The 20,725-nt window shown below is 40.5% G+C and overlaps 1 protein-coding gene across 1 annotated transcript in view; it reads left to right on the top strand.

Moving 5' to 3' along the window:
• Positions 1 to 3,786, top strand: part of fbln1 (fibulin 1) — a 32,660-nt gene extending 28,874 nt beyond the window's left edge. Inside the window, exon 17 of the mRNA XM_080504678.1 lies at positions 3,267 to 3,786. Coding sequence (XP_080360804.1) covers positions 3,267 to 3,406 — 140 coding nt within the window. The 3' untranslated portion in view covers positions 3,407 to 3,786. The remainder of the gene's footprint in view (positions 1 to 3,266) is intronic.
• The last annotated feature ends 16,939 nt before the right edge of the window (positions 3,787 to 20,725 follow it).

Genomic DNA, 20,725 nt, shown 5'->3' with positions numbered 1-20,725 from the left:
TAAAAAAAAAAAACATCCCATAGGAAAACATCCTCTTCATTGAGACGGATCATAAAGTGTTCTGTCCTCATTAGATATAGACCACCCGAACTGTTCACCGAAGAAAAGACTTCATGTGAACTTCATCCCATCTGTCTTAGCGGTGGTCCATTATGCACTCGCTGAGATATCTTACTCATCTTTGTTGTGTATTGGCTCGAAACCACACAGATGCTTTTAAACTGACTGTTTGGTTTACAGTACAGGGACAAATAGTGAACCCTACAATGGTCAGCCTGGCATTATAGGCCGTTGTGACTGGCTTATGTCTGAAATTCATCTCCCAACTCAATATTTGATTACTTTTTCCATGTCAGTTATTCATTTTCAAATTTAAACAAAACGTTTTATTGACTCTGACAGTGCTCATGGTTGGGAAACAATAAAATCTCAGGCCCATACAATTTCAGTGTCACTATGCAACAGACTCTCAAAACACCAAAACAAGAGGCCAATGTCATTAGAAGAGGGCCCCACTGCGCACTCCTACAAGTACTTATCGCCAAGATCTTCTCGTGTTTGCTGTGTACCCTCAGTTTTAACTCGAAGCGAGACGAGAGAGGAAAATAAAGTGACAGAGAGAAAGAGAGACACACAAGTTTAAGTTCCTATAGCCGGCCCCTCCCAGAGTTAAAGATGGATTCCTGGAGGAATGCCTCCACGGCTGTATTGCGTGACTGCGACTGCTCCCCTCCATCAAACACATGGGACTCATTTAGCCTTGTGGGCCACAGTGATGGTGCCACAAACACCAGGCCCCCCTCAGCAAGGGAAGCGAGGGGAGGAAGAAAAAGGGAAAATGAATGAATGTGGGGGGGCATTGTAATGCTAGTGTCCCAAAGAGCCCAGCAAATGGTGTGTAATGGATCATCACTCGTCCTGTAGTGAATGACAACCAAATGGCTTTTACTGCTTTCTTACAAGTACCACAGAAAGGAGACTCGTAATTTAGACGGATGGAGGTAGTGATCTGTCATCGTCGTGATCTGTGCTGAGTTAAAACTCTTGAGTCATCCTATTAAAAGCTCGAACACTTAAAAAAACCAAAAAAAAAAAAAAAAACCCTCAAGGATGTGGGAAAAAGACAGAGGCTGGTGGAAGGTGTGATAGGAGGACAGTGGACTGATTGTGCTGCAATAGCTGTTCAAACAGAGCGGAGCTGACATCTCACCAGGCCTGTGAGGGAAAGGCTCACTAACAGCCTGTATAAACACTGACATTTTACCCCTTTAATCGCACGTTCACTTAAAAAGCAGTGAATTCCATAGGAATTTCGTAATGCCCTTTTTCACCATGCCTGCTCTTCCACTTGTTTTTACCATGACATTGCCTTTGTTCACGATGTTTGCCATGGCCGGTCCATCAGCTTATTGCCCCCACACTTCATCCAAACACTTGAAGAACTGTAGCAGTTGACACTGTGGGATACCATACCATTACCATAACAAAGTATTTTAATACCCCTGAACATAAATGAATAAACAAGGCATTAATCAGTTTCCTTATTTATTGAATTACATTATCCCAACCATTTTGTAATTGGGGTTGTAAATGTTACTATTCTTCACATTTCAAATGTATTCATTTCCTATTATATAATAGCAAAAAGATGTATTATATGTTGTTTTTAAACATTTTATTCATCATTTATGAATGTAATTTCCTGTACTCTTCTATTCTGAGGTACACCAGAGTTAATGTTTTAGTGGTAGCAACAACCACTTTGAAAATAGAAATACCAAGAATAAAATATGATTCATTAAATTCGCCCTGTTTATTGAATGGATTATAATTTATTTTCTGCATAATGTTTGATTGACGATTTTTATATATATATATTTTTAATAATGATGAACCACCCACAACACTCCAATTTATGACTTGAGGCACTAGGATGGATTTTTTTGTTTGTTTTTTTTAGATTTAGTAGAGGTTTTAGAAGCTGAAATGCTAACAAACAGTCATGTAATCCAAATACTCCCAGACTACAACCAGTTGTGGGTCCTTAGAAGGATCCAGTATTTCCACTGTGGAATGAGGAAGTTGAATAAAACCCATGCAGTCACAGGGAGATCTTATAAACTCCACACAGTCAGCCAGGCTGCGAGCTGTGAGGCGTCAGTGCTGACCACTGTGCCACCACTGCACACCCTGTGGGATCTGGAACGAGATCATTTCCTCAAATCATTGTACAGAGATATTGCTTTGTGTTAAGCGGTAACAGAAGAAATGTCTCAATGAAATCTGTTGACAACACTGTCTGTGGATTATTAACAACACAACACCATCCACTCAGTCCACACCAGCGACTCTGGATGTGTTTAGCTGCACTATGTCGTGCCCAAGGTCAGTGTTGTTAAAGGAAAATGGAAGATACTAATGGAGCATATCAGATTTTTTTTTATTTAAATAACTATTATAATATCTCCAGTATATATTTTATGTATTCATACAATATATAATTTTCAGAAACATGCCAAAAAAAACACCAGTGTGTCCCTCCAGTATCACGCTAACAAAACTTAAAATTCACATTACAAACCATCACATTCGTTTGTGTTTCTATTAGTTGACAAGCCACTGAAACACAAAATACCAATAATTCACAAATGTACCTGCACCATCCTTGCTGCACATATACTCTTTACATGCTTCTCATGAGTTCTCCAATAAACACATTTCACAAGTTTTCTCATTGTTTCTTGGGTTTTATTAGAGAGTTATTATATAATGAATAGCATAACTAACTATATACAGAAAGCCTTATCTGATGAGATGCTTTTCATTTTATGCTTAATTTCATGAACATACAAGTTCTACCAAAACATTCTACTGCTTCACCACAGTTGATCTTGTTTGTGTCAGGAACTAGTCTGCTCCTGTAACTATGCACGTCAAAACTCTCCGATAATAATTCAAACATCTCTCATGGAGGCGGTTCAGACACACATACAGTGACAACATGTGTTCAGTAACTTATCTGGGTCTTCATGGCCAGCCAAAGAAAAATGCTAAGCTAGTGGAAATAGCAGAGCCCTGCAGGGCTGTGATAGAAAACACAACAAACTCACTCTGACACTGTTTCCCATAAGAGACAAGGCTCTTATTTCAAGTAGAAGAACTTAGCAGTGACACGACAGAACATTTGTTTTGTTGATCACATACATTTGTTGTTTAAGGTACTTTTTTTCCCTAAAACTCTGACCAAGAATGTTTGTCTCCTTCAGGTGTTGTTCGTCAGGTGAAGCCACTGATTGGTCCTGTGACAACAGTACTGAAACTGTCGATGCGCAACCTGACAACTCAAGGCGACTCTGGCCAGAACGTCATCAACGTCCACGTCTTCGTCTCAGAGTTTTGGTTTTGAAAGCCTGATAGCAGATTTACACGATACACACTAAGAAAGCCATTGTCAACACTGTACACATTGGTCTTGTTACACCAGTCAGTGTTGAAATTTTAATGTTATGTTCTTGACAATGTTACTTTTCATAGTTGCTGAGAGGAAAAGCTACCCACTGCTTTTAAGATCATTATACTTTGTTTTGTGATGACAAGCTCGACCAAAGGTGCACAAATGTGGAGAAACGTAATCTTTTAAAACATAACGAAAGTGCATGCATATAGAGAGGTCATTAAGGGATATTATGATCACATTCAGCAATAATCTTTTGATGGCATGTAATTTTTTGTCTTACTTCCACTTTTTCCTTATTACTGTGTGCATTGGATGAGGTATTTTTTCTATGGAATAAACACTATTTTAGTTACGGTATTTGCGTTTCTGTTTCTTCCAAGTAAAAGTTAAAGACCAATTTTTCAATCTCTATGTTTGACATCGGTTTCAATGTTTGTGACTTTCAAGAGAAAAACTGATGGCAGCTTGCTATTGGAGCGGTGCGTATGTCCTGCAGGTGAAGAGATACAACAGCTGATGGATCTGTAACAAAAACCACAGCTATGTGCAGCACTCACTCTGGAGGAAAAGTATTATATTTCTTGGTTTTCCACAGGTTCCTCTCACACCACAGTTTGACTACTCATCGTGCCCCATTATTTCTCCATCTCCTGGCATTTATATTATTTGATGCCAACAATCTCTCAGTGCAGAGCCTCACATTTGATAGATATGAAAACAAATTACAATCACGTGGCTCTACATCTGTCAGTAATGGTGCCACATTTGGATAATTTGTAAGTGTCTCTCTCTCTCTCACTCTCTCTCTCTCACTTTCTCTCTCTCTCAGTTTTTCTCCCTCTACAACGACTATTGCATGTCTGGAATACTGAACAAACAGCAATACGCTACGCTAAAGATTGTCCTTTAAAGTGCAAACATGTGTGAACTATGTTTCGATCCCATGAGTATCATTTTACTTGGTGTACCATGGTTCTTAAAAGATAATGACTTTTGAATTGCCTGGAGTCATAAAAAGTCATTAGAAGAAAGCTGATTTTGGTCATTTAGACTTGTCAATATTGGCTAAAAAACAGAGTTCTGTTGACAAAATTATCTTTGCTGGTTTACTTTGGCTGGTGGTTGCCTGTGAAAAGTCCACTTCTAATGTAACATTCAGTATTTTTTTTTTCACCCAGTGATATCTGTCAAGCGGGAGCTGAGAGGTATATTACCAGTTTGTCCTCTGGCTGCACTCACATGGAACAAAAGGAAATCTCTACTTTAAAATATAGCATACGAACCTAATCAAAAGGCAACCTGCTTCGGCTGTTTTTGTCAGTTTGAAATATGGGAAAGGTAGGAGTTTCATGTGTATCCCTTGTTGGTAGAGTAACTGTTGAGGGAAATGAGGTGGTAGCAGCAGTTAAAGACCATGGGCATGGGTGCCAGCAACCATACTCCTAATTACATTTATCAGCGAACCAGAACCTCACTTTCCATCAAACATGGGGGCCGTCAGATAGAGAGAGATAGCTGGGAACATGTTGGTAGCAGCCAAACTATGAGACTGCAATCATCACTGTGGCTGGGTCCTGCCAAAGCCTCCCAGCTCTTCAAAGTCAACAGAGGAGGGGGCGCACACATCGGGGTCTGCACTCGTCTGCTCTGATGGATTTTAAGGCTCATCTGAAGGGGGATATCCTCTTCAGAGGAAATAGAGGCCAGCGGGTCAACTCTGTGGTTGACATGAAAGGAGGGAAGAAATGCAGTGTGTGTGTGTGTGTGTGTGTGTGTGTGTGTGTGTGTGTGTGTGTGTGTGTGTGTGTGTGTCACTGTGTTTGATACGTGTTTTCTAGCTGCGTGAAAAAGACAGGGCCACGTTTGAGGACAATCACTGATTCCACTCATTTATATTTACTCGCACAATAGTCAGATCACAGAGAGCTTGTTCTGAAATGTACTCAAATACAAACATTAAAAGAAGTGAATTCCTAACCTTCATAAAACACAATGCCTCACTGCAGCATCTTGAACACAGCTGAGTCTAAATGCTCTGCCATTATCTTTTGAGAGTTTATCCAGTCAGCTGAGATTCACGAATAACATATTTAACAACAATAATATAAAAGGGAATAATGATTGAAGGTATTTGGTCAGATTATTCCAGAAGGAACAGATGTGTTGGGATGTTAGGATGAAGGTAGGATTGGGATGGAGCAACAATATACCTTCATCCAACATGCCTTCTTTCAGTAATAAATATTGTAGATATCAAGATTAATACATATTCTATTCTAAGAATATATATTGCCCTGAAATTCAGTGTTATGAAGACACAATATAGCAAATTATTTGAGGGTAACGTAAAAGGCATAACAAAACAAATGTAAAATTAGGATTATAACATGTAAAGTAAGAATATTGTCAGCAATATGTCAACCACCTTATATTACCACTCATAGTAAAGTTACTGTGAGCACTTCAGCCAATAAATGTCCCTTTAAATCAAAATATTTGATCATGAAACATGTGAAGATTTTTTATGTTGCTGCTGGCTAACTGATAACAGTGAATCACCTAATTTAAATATCGATCCATTGACTCGTCTCCTATTCCCTCTCGACACAGCTTTGGCTCCTGGAGGTCAAGAAAACTACAAATTCACTGCAGAAAAGGTGAGAATAGGTTCAGGAACATATGAAATCACTACAATTTGGTAAAAAGTAGCATACATATAGACAAAGGGAAGCATCTTCTTATTGTCCAACTTTAAAGAAGAAAAGAGAGAGAGAGAAAAAAACCCAGTACTTTGTACTTACTCCAATCTAGTGTAATTTAGCAGTGTGTCAGATGAGAAACAGAGTCTATTTCAATCACAGAAACACTTCAAACTGACTTTAAGTAATTTGCAAGATGAAACAATGCCCACATATTTGGCTCGTCTATGCAGCATGCCAAAACACACGCAGAAAACACATTGTAAGGACGTAAACAGCTGAATTTGAACAACAAAAAGCCGTATAGTCAGACTGTGTGGGAGGACATTATCCAGGAAAGGCCTGGCTGGCGCTGAAGCTCAACTGTAAGAAAGACTAGGGCCGCAGTCCCTAGCAGCGTTACCAAACCACATACATGTGTGGGGACAAATGAGCAAATATCTTTTGCCAGATTCTCCAACCAAAGCCAAGAAGGAGCTGCTTGCCCTGGAAGCCTTTGGTATGACTAAACCCAGTGGGCTTGATGAGTCGATGTAATGGCAGGAGAGCAGACCGGTGTGTGTCTGTGCAGTTTGTTTGTGTACTCTACTGTGGCACAATAGTGGTCAGGCCTCTCAATACAAGTGGTCATGGTGGTGTCTGGCCCGGAGCAGACAGGGTATGGGGATGATGGGAGTCTAGCCCAGGGCCTGGTGAGGCAGGCTGATCCCAGACAGAGACCAGCGGACCTCAGGAGGCACGTGCTCGGCTGACTCCTGCACTCACCCACTCCCTCTTTTTTCCTGGCGTCCTACCCCGGCTCCCACCGCAACACATGTTATAGGATATAAGTGAGTTCTTTTAATACATTTGGGGATATTTATTTTTTTCCTCTATTTTACAAACCACAGTTCCCTATTGCCATAAACACAAAAATGTTTCTTTTAGATGGGCACTACCAACATACTCTGGTTTTGCCCCCACCCCTCCACCCGCCCGCTCAGATTCCCAACTTTGTAGAATATTTTCTCCCCACCAATATAATGTTGTTTGTGCGTTGGAAATATGAGAGGGAATATTTCTTGTCCTGATGCCCGTTCATTGCAAACTCATGCCAGTTGTTATTCATGATTTTCTAAATTTGAATAAAGTGAAAACAAATGATGAAGAACTCGCTCTGCTGATAAGCACCTTTCTATATAAGATATATCACATGAATTTGTCAAGTGACGTTTCTTTTAAGTCCAATAGATGGCAGACACATACAACAGAACCCTGCACTGCCAGTTTTAGCATTGAGTCTCAAACAATGATCACTACCTGACATTAAAGTGGCCCAACTGTTTTTTTTTCCCTCCCGGTTTTCACCTTTTAGTAAAACAAAAACCCTCATTAATGCAGCCTTTTATCCTGCAGGACAAACAATAAAATGGGAGCCCTCTGAATATAATTTATGCTCATCACTGTTGAATACTCTCCACAGAGACTTGACTCTGACTCAAGCTTAACAGAGTGTTGGATTGCAAGAAAACAATGTGGAAATCTGATGGGAATGTTACGGCTAGGTCTTCCGGGATTTTCACCCCAAATAGGATCATAAAAGACTGGATTTGCAATGATATATTTCATTCCACATTTGTATGCAGTCTTTTTGATATGGGACCCTGATCATCGCCGCCCTTTAAATCAATTAAACCCTTTGAGGTTTAGTGTGATAGACAGTCCGCCAATTATTTGGGGGCTCCACCTTGACCCAAAGAAAAACACAAAACACACAAGTGTGCCCCTCCATAACTTACAGATCTTAAACAGAACCATTTACAACCACTACCGAACTCCGACGGCTGCCAGAGTACACAGGGGATCAATCACATCGGGGAATATAGACGGAGGCTGTACTCATGAAAATTCAGTGAGCGGTCTCTTTGTTGTTACAAGCAGCTCAGAACATATTGTGACGTCCGTAACGCTTAAGTAGATGCATGTCATGGAGAGGGAAGGAAAACAAATGCAACCACATGTGACCATGGTGTGATGGCTACCTAAAATAGTCTTGACCTGAGACTAGTAAAGACGGGTTTTTCTATTTGATGAAGCAGGCGATTTTTACTTGTGTCAGATTTGGCCAAATTCCATGGACTGTTGCGTCATTAAAGTAAATGTAAACTTTGTGTACACAAACCCCCCCCCCCCCCCCCCCACACACACACACACACACACACATTTGAATGGTAAAATAGGCTTCATTCATATAATAGCTGCACTTTTACCTCTCCAGCAATCTATCCCCCCCTACTGGACATTGGTAACCAAACCCACTGTCATCACGGTGCTTGAGCAGGAACCCTTAGGCCTTCTCTATATTCTAAGTGTTTTATTTAAGTCTTATTTAACTTTGGCAAGTTTGATTCGAATAACCTCAGTGCAAGCAAAGCCTCTGGGCCCCCATGATGTCTGGAAACGCCCAAGTGGCCCTAAAGTTGGAACGTATTGCTTTGCATGATCAGATTTGCTCATTCACACGCATGTATATTTAAGCCTCAAAACAACAATGTAAGGATATGAGAAACCTGGGGTCTAGAGTTTTGACTGGTGGCACAATGACACTTTGCCAAGCAGAGATTAAGATGGGAAATGCAAATTTTGTTATAAAGTCGCAATCTGCCTCACCACGTGAAGCCACAGCGTCCCACACCTGCAGTTAAAAGTGATTGTGTGATACAGTAAAGACAGAGGTGTACAGACTAAATGGATATTACTTATATTCTTTATCTTGTTTGTCACATTCACCCGTTCACACACACACTCACAAACCAATGGTGACAACTTCCATGTAAGGTGTTTCAGCCATCCATTGCAAGCAATTTAGAGTTCAGTGTTGCACAAGAACACTTCATATGGACAAGGAGCTGGAGAATAAAACCTGCAACCTCCTGGTGGAGAGACGATTCGATTGATCCACGGGTGTAAAAGATGCAGGTTGTAAATAAATGTTATGTAAAAATATAAGGCGTCATTGGCATTTTGAAACTGTTTTTTTAGAGGTTCATTTTGTAGAATTTCTTTTACCCTGAATATGTTGCCTACATACTGTGTATTCTGTTTTCTGTTTAGCGGTTATACTGCTCTGATGTGATTCACAATTATTGCTCTCAAATACAATCAGCAAACACTAACACATCAATAAAAGGTGATTATACTCTGGCTTGACCGTGTTATTATTAAGATGCACATTAAAGCAATGCACATATTTATCAAGAATACTTGTCTCATTTGCAAACCGAAGTATATGTGTCTGAACTTTAAAAATGTGGGTGAATTTGAGAGGATCAGCCTTCCAGGGCTTTAGGTCGATACACCAACAGCGGCCATGATCTCACATCCTGTCTCCGAAAAGCTTCTCTGACACAAATGGCCTTAAGACCTCAGATGTTTGAGCTTTCACTGAACTTGAAAATGAGCTGCAAGTCTGCCGCGTCTGCCAAAGCATTGTTTTGTCTGTGGCTGAACACATACACCCAACTGTCACCCCTCAGTGGACGCGTCGCACCAGCTCAGTTGCAAATGGGTCTCAGAGCAGTGACCAGATAAGGAGGGGCGAATCAAGAGAGGGGATTCAATCCACAAACACGGGGAGTTTTCAGAGGATTTTGGCATTTCTTTGAGGGGAATCATGATGTACTAGATGTTTTGATGTGAGGTGTCATGTATGTCATCATGGAGAACTTTTCACTCTTAGTCTGGCGGTATAGCGTCAGCACTTGCAGAGGTTACAGTCACACCCTGTAATTCATCCCCTGAACTGCGCAACATAATCTCTTAATAAACTGAACTTTAACTACCACGGACCTACGTATCTGCTATATCTATAGAATATAAGAAATTCCTACATGCTGGAATTGCCATAATCACCTCCCAAATGTCTTGAACAGATTGGAATACAACAAAAATGAGCCTGTTGTAATGCTCTTTCTCTGACTTGAGACTGGAATTATAAATTAGCTGCTTTGAGACAATATAAAATCTACAAGAGTTTTGTGCGTGAGCTCAGTGAGAGAAAAAGTATTCTAGATAGAAATACTATTTATGGGTTTGTAATGGCAAAGCTTAGTTGTCCAGAGCACATCTGTATGTCATTGTTCCGAAACCACTGTCTCTGCATACACTCATATTTTAGGAACAGAGATTCAGAGAATTAATTATTCAATTATTCTTAGACATCATCCCGGGGAAAAAGTCTCAAGGCGTCAAAAGGCATATTTTTAATTTGGTAACTGTGAAAATGTGTTTGCCTGCTTTCCTTTGAAAACTGTTGAGCCTCTCTGCCTGTTCAGTGCTGCCGTTCAGTCTGTTCATGACTTTGTCATGATTTGGGCTTCCAGGAACTGTGCTGAGAGAAAGATATTTAATCTATGACATGAATTAAAGGAAGATATCTGAATCTGGCAAACTGGCACAAAGCTTTTTTATTGTGACTCAATGTAAATTTTGATAATTGGCATGTCTTTATTGGTTTATTATTATTGGTATTGCTTGTCAAGGAAAATCTCTCAAAACGTTCTCTGTATTGAGGCTATAGGTCAATCGTTGTAGGGTTGGTTAATCTACAGTATGGATGCTATTTGTCTCCTGTCTTTATAACAACCCGACTGAGCACACGAACCAACTCTACCACACATCTACCGAATGAACGTATGGCCTACATTGTCTGGAGACCACTGTGATGATGTCTTTTTCTGGGTCCTCTCATGTCTTGATGAATTAAGTAGATTGTTAAACATCATATGGTCTGTGTGTATGTGTGTGTGTGTGTGTGTGTGTGTGTGTGTGTGTGTGTGTGTGTGTGTGTGTGTGTGTGTGTGTGTGTGTGTGTGTGTGTGTGTGTGTGTGTGTGTGTGTGTGTGTGTGTGTGTGTGTTACACAGCTATGACTTGTTGTGGGTTGAGGATGAAGCAGATGCAACAGAGCAGATAAGGCCAGGATTAAACTGTAGTTAAGCCGGAGGAAACTCTGAAAGCCATTGACTCATTGATCTCAGGATTCTCCAGTCTATGGTGAGCCCCGGGTTGTTCTCTATCCCCTCACCCGCCTTTTTTTTTTTTTTTTGTCCTTTGTTGTGGTCACTGGGACAATCGGTTACAGCCCAACGGAATGGAAACCACTCAGTCAGTCCCTTGCTACGGCAAACTATTAAACAGAGATCCAGTTACTATGTCTGAGAGGACAGACATCTTTAGGGGGGATTTAGTTACTTAGAACACTTCAGTATAACCCTATTCGACAGAAAACATGTCCGTATATGTTGTTTGAATCACTTATATTACATCGAGTGCAACTCCTCAAGTTACAGTGACCAAGAAGTTAACTTTTACATGATGATTATCCTAAAAGTCTGTCCAAAGCCTTTGCTGTGTTTATTTTAGTGTCATTGTTTTAACCGACTGTTCTACCGATATCTCTTTGAGTTTGAGAAATCAGGACAGTGTGGAAATGACTTCATTCCTCATGGTATAAAAAGAAGAAGAAGAAGAAGAAGAAGAAGAAGAAGAAGAAAAAGAAAACCCAGCAGAGGACAAACACAACAGGGATGATGAAGTGATGAAGTGATGAAGTGGACAGCCCCCCACCCCCACACCCGCCACCCCCGGGGAAACCCATTACAACTTTTTCCTGTGAATTGGTCTGTCTGTGTGTCTTGCACAGGCAACGGTCATGATTTCTACTTGAGCCTCGTGGCTTCCAATCTCAGACCCTGGAGCGACAGAAATGAAGGGTAATGGTCACCGCGGATGCTTTGTTTTCCACAGTCCCTGCTCATTGCTGTCCCGCCCGCAATGGGACCATCTGCCTTTCCAATTAATAGGCATGTTTGTGCTCCACATTTGTTTGTGCTCACAGATGATTTTTGTAATAAAACTCAGACTTTCTGGTATTTCTCGGATTCCTGGGTGATGACATTGTGCTTTGCTTTTTTGGGCTTGTGGCCGTTTCCCGTGGAAAATGTAGCTAGCAGAAACTACTGTAGCCATTTTCTCGTATGTCTGTGGGATGAAATGAAGAATAGAATGAGTCTTGCTGATGTTCTGCCCACCACAATTAAGAGCAGACCCACTGTGTGTCGAGGAGCACACAAAATGAAGCTGACTTTACCATCTCCTTTCAGACATGACAATGGGCTGGAAGTATTTCAGGTCATAAAATGGCACCATGAAACTTTGCTTGATGGTTTTGTCTTATCATTACAGGAAATGTGGCTTTTTTTTCCTCTTCTTTTATTTTTTTAAATAATCGTAGAATCCTATAATGTGCATTTCCCCTCAATTGTCGAACAGTTTTTGCATGAAAAACCAAAAAATAAAACAAAAATAAAACAAATAACACTTTAAAAGACACCCATATTTAGGTACTAATGGGTAAACAAAAATAAAAAATGACAGCAAATGTTCTTGTATAATCTTCAAAATGTGATTTCCCGAATTTGAGGAAATGCTACTACATTTATACATACATTGTGGATTTGGCAATAGCTTTGCCTTGGACAACACTGAGCTGTCGTGGGAGCTCCATGGACCACACACAGCACTTTGCCCAGAACACGTCTGGCCAGTGCCCACTTGCATGAGCACCAAGTGTGGGAAGAAGGCGTAACTGACAGTGACCACCAGTCAAACTTTTCATCACAATGGTATGACGGATGGGCACGCCGGTAAGCCGTCCATTTTTTATTTTTTTTTAGTACAAAGACTGAGACTATATTTTGAGCTCAGAAGAACAGATTTGCAGATATCTAGTTAAGGGGCATTGAGTGCGTGTTTCCAGAGTAGAATCATTTGCAATGGACTACGCTGTGATCTCAACAGTCTGTCAGGGTTCCCACTTTTGATTGACCACTTGTAGGCAGATTTAAGATTTGCCATTTATATTTGAAAACGAGCTCGTGAACAATACGCCAATGGTTTCTAGCATTTGTGGATGCCAGTTCTGGTTTGAAATGAACTGTGCGTGTGGTATTTGGTCATCACAGGAAAAAAAAAAAAAAAAAAAAAAAAGCGAGAAGGCCCAGTCTGATCGCATTGTGGATTCTGAAAAGCCGCCGTACTTGGTTGGCTTTGCTGAGCTGTGGTGGCAACTTCTGCTACTTAATCTGAAAGATGGGCAATAGGGTGATGAAGCAAGGATAGTTCACACAGGGGTCTGTCAACAAATCTCCCACCAACACCACTCAACAAGCAGCAGCATAGAGCGATTTCTTGTTAGAGCATGCTTTCAGTGGTAAGGGGTCTTATTCTATAATGATTTTAGCATATGTGTTCAGCTTTGTGGCTTTGTGCTGGTTTTTCTTGAGACCTTCATGGCTGCAAGACCTCCCTCTATACTTTGATGCTTTTAGTCTCCTTTCCACCATTATGAATGAAGCATGGCATCATTTGGCACAGGGGATTAAAACCATAATGTCATTTCTCAACTCCATTGTTGTCCATATTTCCCCCAAACTGCACATGCAATCCTGAAAATCAAGAATCTGGTCTGTCTTTGGGGATGTCCCCAGCTGTCATCTATCAGCAGTCACTGACTGAAATCTGTAAACACGCGGAATACTTGGCATTTTGCTTTTCCACAAAAGTGCTAACCAGAAGACCTCAAGACTGGCTAATGGTGACACTGTCTTCTAAAATGCTTGATGTAATTCTCCCGAGATGGATTTTATTTTCCTTCTTTAAAAAAAAAATACCCCAACAATCTAATCTTATGGACATTTCAGCGAAATATCTGTCTTTAATGTTTTTTTTTTGTTTGTTTTTGTTTTCTTTACTTGACATCCTTATAGATGAAAGTAGATGATAACAGTATGTAGTGCTGTTCCTAAATCCAGTATAACCTTTACAAAGAAAAAGGAAAACAAGATGGGGATTTCTCTCTCAGACACATGAACCTGTGTCATCCTTGAATTCGCTGTGTTCAACACACGGAGCCAAGAAACATATATCATTGTCAGCTCTGAATTTGCCATCTGGAGCATCAGTTTTCATCCGTGCATATAGTAAGTTGTTCCTTTGGAAGATCTGCAGTAACATAAACACTAAATTTCTTATGGGGTTTTTATAATTGTGTTTTTTTTACTGCATGATACAATCAGCCATAAGCCATCAGTTTGGATGAAGTTCCACAAATGGTAGGAAGAAAATGTGAGCAGTAAACATGAGAAGGTCTGCTCCATTGACAGGAATTCCACTTTCTGCTGCTGCTGTGAAACATGGCATACCTAATTGTACAGTGGTCACCCACTAGGTCTAAATAGGGTTTGAGACCACACAGTACGATGCAGGCCCACTGTAGGAAACTCTCAGAGACACAGGAAGACACTGTGAGCTTTATTCACTCATTGTTTGACTTCAGTGTGATCCATCTCACAAAACACCACACTTCTCAGATTGTTGTCATTGCTCCAGTATTTTTTTATTTTTTAATGTCTGACAACAACTGGATACAGTACTGACCATCTCAGAGAGGGATTATATAAGATCCAAAGTGTTTGCCTTGCTACAAGAATATGCCTCAATGGGGTTTTTCTCCTTTAAAATCGACAGTGTTCCTCACTGTTCTGACCCGAGCTACAGCTGACTGGATTTAAAGAAGCTTGACGGAATGAAAACTTCATTTTGTGGAAAAGTGATGAAGAGGTGAGGAGATTTATGATGTGATAAGTACTGTGTTTACTCTCCAGGATACGGCCCCTGTGCACTCCACCCCCTGCAATCCTTAAACAACATGAGGAAAACAAGCGGTGTCTTTGGTAATTTGTCTGTTTTACACTATCGATGGCCTGCCCAGGTTTAGACCCCTGAACCCCCCCCCCCCCCCCCCCTTGCTAATGACACATTCAAATTAGCTGTGGTGAGGGTTTTCTTCAAATACACAGCTCGATTCACACAAATTCTTCTCCCCACCTCACCTCTCTCTGGTCTGGCCTATGAAAACCACATGCCGGGGTCACTGTGCTCTCCTCAAGCCAAACCAGACCCATAATTTTGCTTTTGTTTCAGATGTAGCCTCAAAGCCTGAAATATAAAGACGCAGGCCAGCCTGGGAAGGTCAGTATAGAGAGGGAAAGAGTGAGATAGAGAATGGGATAAACTCGGAAGAATGAGATGATGGGGGGTGGAGAGAGAGAGAACGTGTGTGGGGGACGAGACTTTTGTTGAGAGTGGAGTGGTTTCCAACGTGTTGAGGAAGTCTCTATTATACACTATGTGTGTGGACAGGAAGCGCTGTGTAACGAGTAGCAGGCCTGCCAAACCACCGGCCATTACTGACCATTGCTGACCATTGCTGACCATTACAACCAATGTGCTGTAGCTATTTTGGGATTCAGGCTATCTCCAGGTTAAGTGAGTACATTCACGCTTGAACCTAATCGCTCACTTTGACATGAGAGAAGCTTGTTTTCCATAATGTTTGTCTTTTTCCAAACACTGCACTATAACCTAAACGAATACAACAACAATAACAACAACAATACCAATAACAGTGTCTACTCATGTATGACCTTATAAAAAAAGACTATGGTTTTCTCTCTCTGTTTTTTTTTTTTACCACAGTGCTCATGAAAACCGAAAATGACTTTTCTGCTTCACTCTTCAGCGGATGCTAATTTGTTTATGTCAAAGTTAAATGACCCACTTTTGTAAAACTGCAATCTTTTGCAAAAAGGGAACCTGTCCAAGGTAGGAAAAAAAGAAGCTTAATAAATAAAAGCAAACGCAGAAACAATATGAAAAGGATTGGTGTGATTTTCCAATGGCAGATAATCAATTGGTTGTCCATGTAAATTATATTTTCAAACACAATGTGTAATTGCTGTTTATTCTGTATAATAATCCTAATGCCAGAATCTTTTCAACAATGGCACTATGTTCACACTATTTATACACAGTTGACATTTAATAGTAAGGCCAAACCAGAGCTCCAGTCACGATGAAACAAGTTTTCTGCCAATCACCACCTTGTGTAAAAATCAAAAAGGTCAAAATGCACACATCATAAAGCCTCTATTGTAACAAACGGAGAGGAGAGGAGGTGCTGTGGTGAGGGGGTGAAGGACTGAAACCCAAAAACCTCAACTTTTTTTTTTTTTTTTTCAAGGAAAACAAACCAGTTTTATTTGAGAGCCAGCTCGTGCATTATATTCCTCTGACCTCAGGAAGCTTTCCCTTTCAGTCCAGCTCAGGACACGCTGTTCCACCATCAGGGGACCAAGCAGATCTATGACACACGTGATGGCCAAACTGCAGTGTGGCCCTGGCCACAAATCCAGCAACATTTGGCCCCTGGAGCCTTGTTTCATGGGAAGCCGGCCCGCTCACCACAGATGGACAATAACATGGTTTTTGCTTGGCGCACGCTGCTGTTTTGCATATTACGTGACATATTGCTTGGCTTAGTATCACCTATTGTAAAACTATCTGTAATCATTCAGCCTCATAGGAAGATGTTGAGTAATGGCAGGCGTAATAAGGATTTAGTGTGACATTTACAGAAGTATTTTAGGGTAATACAATGAAAAAATATTACAAGAAAATAAATGGAGCTTAAATGTAAACCACCACTAGCTCTGACTATCCTCACAGTACACCACATAACTTAATATTGATATTGTAAAATAATGACATCGTCTATTAGTGAAGGAATAATTTTAAGAGACATTTATATTAATGTGAGTTTTGAATTCTTAGTATGTTACTGCAGGAGACAGCCAGCCACTGTTGTGCTCCAATAAAACTCTGATTTTATCTCCTGCTTGAAATAAATGCCACAAACTAAAACACTTCCCACTGCCTTTTGCTCTCGGATTGAGTTTCTTGGAGAACTGCAATGTAGATGGATGATGTCTGGAAGCCTAGATGTTTAGTGTGTTCTTAGTATAATTTCTGTGTTGATAATGTTTTTACAAAGGCATATCAGCTTGGAAAAAAGTATTCAAAATATGCTACAAATCCAAAGTAGCGTGTGTGTTTGGCGCTCGCTGTTTTTTTTTTATACCCAGGATGCATTTTGCCTTTCTTCCGAAAGGAAAGTGCAAAAGAAAGTCAAGGACAAATCTGCCAGATACCACGGTGGGGCGTTATGTAACTCGATCTAATATCCACTGTAAAAGAACGTGCCTTTACTGTATGAACTCTAATCATGGAGTCCAATAATGAGCATGAGACACAGACATGCTGGCTAGTTAGCCCATGTATTAGTTCCAAGGTCAGGGTGACTGCCAGATATTGGACATGTTATGGTAACATGCTGTGCTCACACTCACTACATTTCAAAGTAAACAACAGTAAATGCTGCCCAAAGTGCAACAGTTCCACCATGAATCCGTTGCTCCCTCTGTTGAGTATTGTTTATTGGTAAGACGAACGTCTGCTCGACATAATTGGATCTGACAAGGTGCCCAATGACAAGAAACCACACAAACGCATTGTATGTTCAGAGATTGGAAAGAAATGTACATTTGTCAGCATTATGATTTATTTTGCCGGCGTATGGTAAACAAGGCGAGACAGCCGATTCTTTCCTCTCTGAAACCAAGCATATCAGACCGGATTCCATTCCTCTCTCGTTTCATTTCATATTTCATACAGCCCATTTGAACAATTGTGTTATTATGGCAGTGTAAATAGACCTTTGCACTGGGCAAGACTTCAGGAATGCTGATGATGTGTAAGCTGACACTCGACTGGCTGCACGAAGCTAAAGCATCATGTGTTGTGGACTGGTGTGCCCCGCGATAGGTAGGGGGTGTTTATTGAGTGCCAATCATTCCAACAAACTGTCACTGCGTGATCGGAAAAAATTGCATCACTGTCAGCATGAGTTGAGTTTAATGACAAGGTTGAAATGGAAAAAAAAAAAAATGAGAGAAAGAAAATACACAAGAGTTCAATCGTCAATTGTGCTTTCTTAAAAGGCATTCGCCAATCATTTTTCTGTTTCATACTGATTCTTATTTTCTCTCTGTCTGCCTTATTGATGGTTTTAATATTATAAATTGAACTGGTGTAAAAATATTATTTCTGTTTTTTTATATGACATCAATTCAGAGTTTTTCTGAATAAAACATCAGAAAAACTGATTTTTCCTCATCAAAAAGTTAGATTGACAAATCAGTAGAAATTATCAAAGCAAATCAATTAAACATTTAAAGTGGCTGACAAGCTCATAAATTAATATTTGCTTAGCGCTGGCTGTCAGGTTTTTGTTCACACAACCGAGTCACTTCCTGTTTTGTTGATGGGACCTCCTGACCAGAAAACTGGAATTAGGCAAACTGGCAGAAATGATGCTCTTGACCTTTTCCAATACAAAAGAAAAAGAGCGTCGGTCTATGCTATGCAGCAAAGTAACTTAGAACAAACTGAAGAAACAGCGACTGTATCACTGATTCCAAAATAATTTATTGACTCTTTCCTGCCGAGATTAGTGGTTTTACAGGGTTGAGTAGCTTTCTAACACATTAAACTCTTTTATAGAAAGTACAAATGTCTGCTGACACAGGTTTTCTCGAACTCTTGAAACAACCCAGCCTATGGAAAATATTTTTTTCACTTCGTGCATTTCGCTTGCACAGCTGAGTCAAGCCACAATGACAGAGGCCAAGTAACCTGGATCATATGCAATGCTTCCTCCACTGGTCTGGCCTTGGCTGCCCTTTTCAAACCCCCATCAACCCTCTGAGACACTGAGGGAGTTCGACCAAAGAATATACAGTATGTAAATCACATGATATGGATTGCAGGGCTTTTTAAATGCCTTTTAGAACCATTAATCAAAGTGTATTTTCGATGTGTGAAATTAATGGCTCGCCGCATTGTGGACACAAGTGTAAACTTTCAGGAAAACTGCTCATGTGATTTCATATTCAAGTGTCGATATTCAACTTTTTCATTCTTTCCATTTTACTATAAAATGAGTCAAAAATCAGGGGTTTTTAGAGAGTCAAGGCTCCAGTGCAGAGCTCTTATGGTTTACCTGAAGGACGACCACAGTGTAAATCTTCTCTCCTGAGGAAGGACATTCAGGATGTGGCTTTGATGGAAAGTCGAAACCTGTGTGTGTGTGTGTGTAGGTGTGTAGGTGTGTATGTGTGTGTGTGTGTGTGTGTGTGTGTGTGTGTGTGTGTGTGTGTGTGTGTGTGTGTGTGTGTGTGTGTGTGTGTGTGTGTGTGTGTGTGTGTGTGTGTGCATGCGTGCACGCACAAGGGGAAGAGAGGAGAGGAGAGTTTAACACGCATGCATGCACATGTGTTGGTGTGAGCGTGTCTGTGTGTATGTGTGTGTGGTCCTCTTAGTGAGGTGGAAAATTATTTTTAAGTTTTGGTTAAATATTTGCTTTTCCTTCAAGTTGCCAATGACGTTTTTAGAACTGCAGCAGGACTTGACACTGGTGAGATGTGTGTGAAAATGAATACAGAGAGTGGATGTTAACTTGTGACTTGATGAATGAATGAAGGAATTAAAGCGAAGCTCTTGGTACTTTGGCTCCTGCTTCAGTGCATGAGAGGACAACAAATTGCAGGCAATTAAAATGGTGTTTATTTCCTTTGCAGGAAGTGTTTGAACCTTTCTTCATCTCAGATTTACACTGAAAAATACACAGACACAACTGCAGACATCACAAATGAGTAACTTGGCATCTGTGACATTACGAAAAAACCCAAGCAAAAATCCCTGGTTTGTTTAGTCAACCTGACCAATCCTTTGTATTGTGGGCACCTCTGTTTGGCTTGGTTAACTGCAGTGCATTTAGTTTTCCAGCCTTTTAAGGAAGATGTTCTTGCAGCTCGCCTCAATGAAAGCTATAAATACAGTGCATGTGCTCACGAAACACGGCAGGGTCATCCACATATCCAAGTTTGCCGTATTAAACAATCCAAAAAAGTAAGAAAAGTAACTTGTCATTGATTAGAACTGGACTTCATTTCTTCTTCTTATTAATGTATGTGTTTATAATTGACAGCTAATACTTAACCTTTTCCATGGTAACCAACCAGAGATTGCTTTTGTTCTTATGCCATTAATGCCCTGCTGTGCAGCAGCAGGTATAGTAACTATTGGGAAAGGTCCCATTTCTGAGTGGCATTCAACAGTATTCATCCCCATTAAACTTCCCCACATTTTGCCACATTACAACCACAAATGTAAATGTATTTCATTGGGATTTGATGTGATAGACCAACACAATGTGCAGCATAATTGTAAATTGGAAGGAGAATTATGAGTGCTTTATGTATACGCGCGCGCACACACACACACACACACACACACACACACACACACACACACACACACACACACACACACACACACACACACACACACACACACACACACACACACACACACACACGCACACACACGCACACACATACACACACACATACACACTGGCCATGCTTCAAACCCAGTCCAGACCTCGATGGTGTGAGGCAACAGAGTGAACCGCTGCTCCATCCTGCTGCCCTTTTATATTTACGGAACAATTCATTTTGTAATAAATCACAACGCACTAACATTAGGTATAATCATGTATTCCCATCGCA

This window comes from Blennius ocellaris (genome assembly GCF_963422515.1).
Source record: "Blennius ocellaris genome assembly, chromosome: 11".
NCBI classification, from domain to species: domain Eukaryota; kingdom Metazoa; phylum Chordata; class Actinopteri; order Blenniiformes; family Blenniidae; genus Blennius; species Blennius ocellaris.
This window is presented reverse-complemented; position numbering and strand designations above follow the sequence as displayed.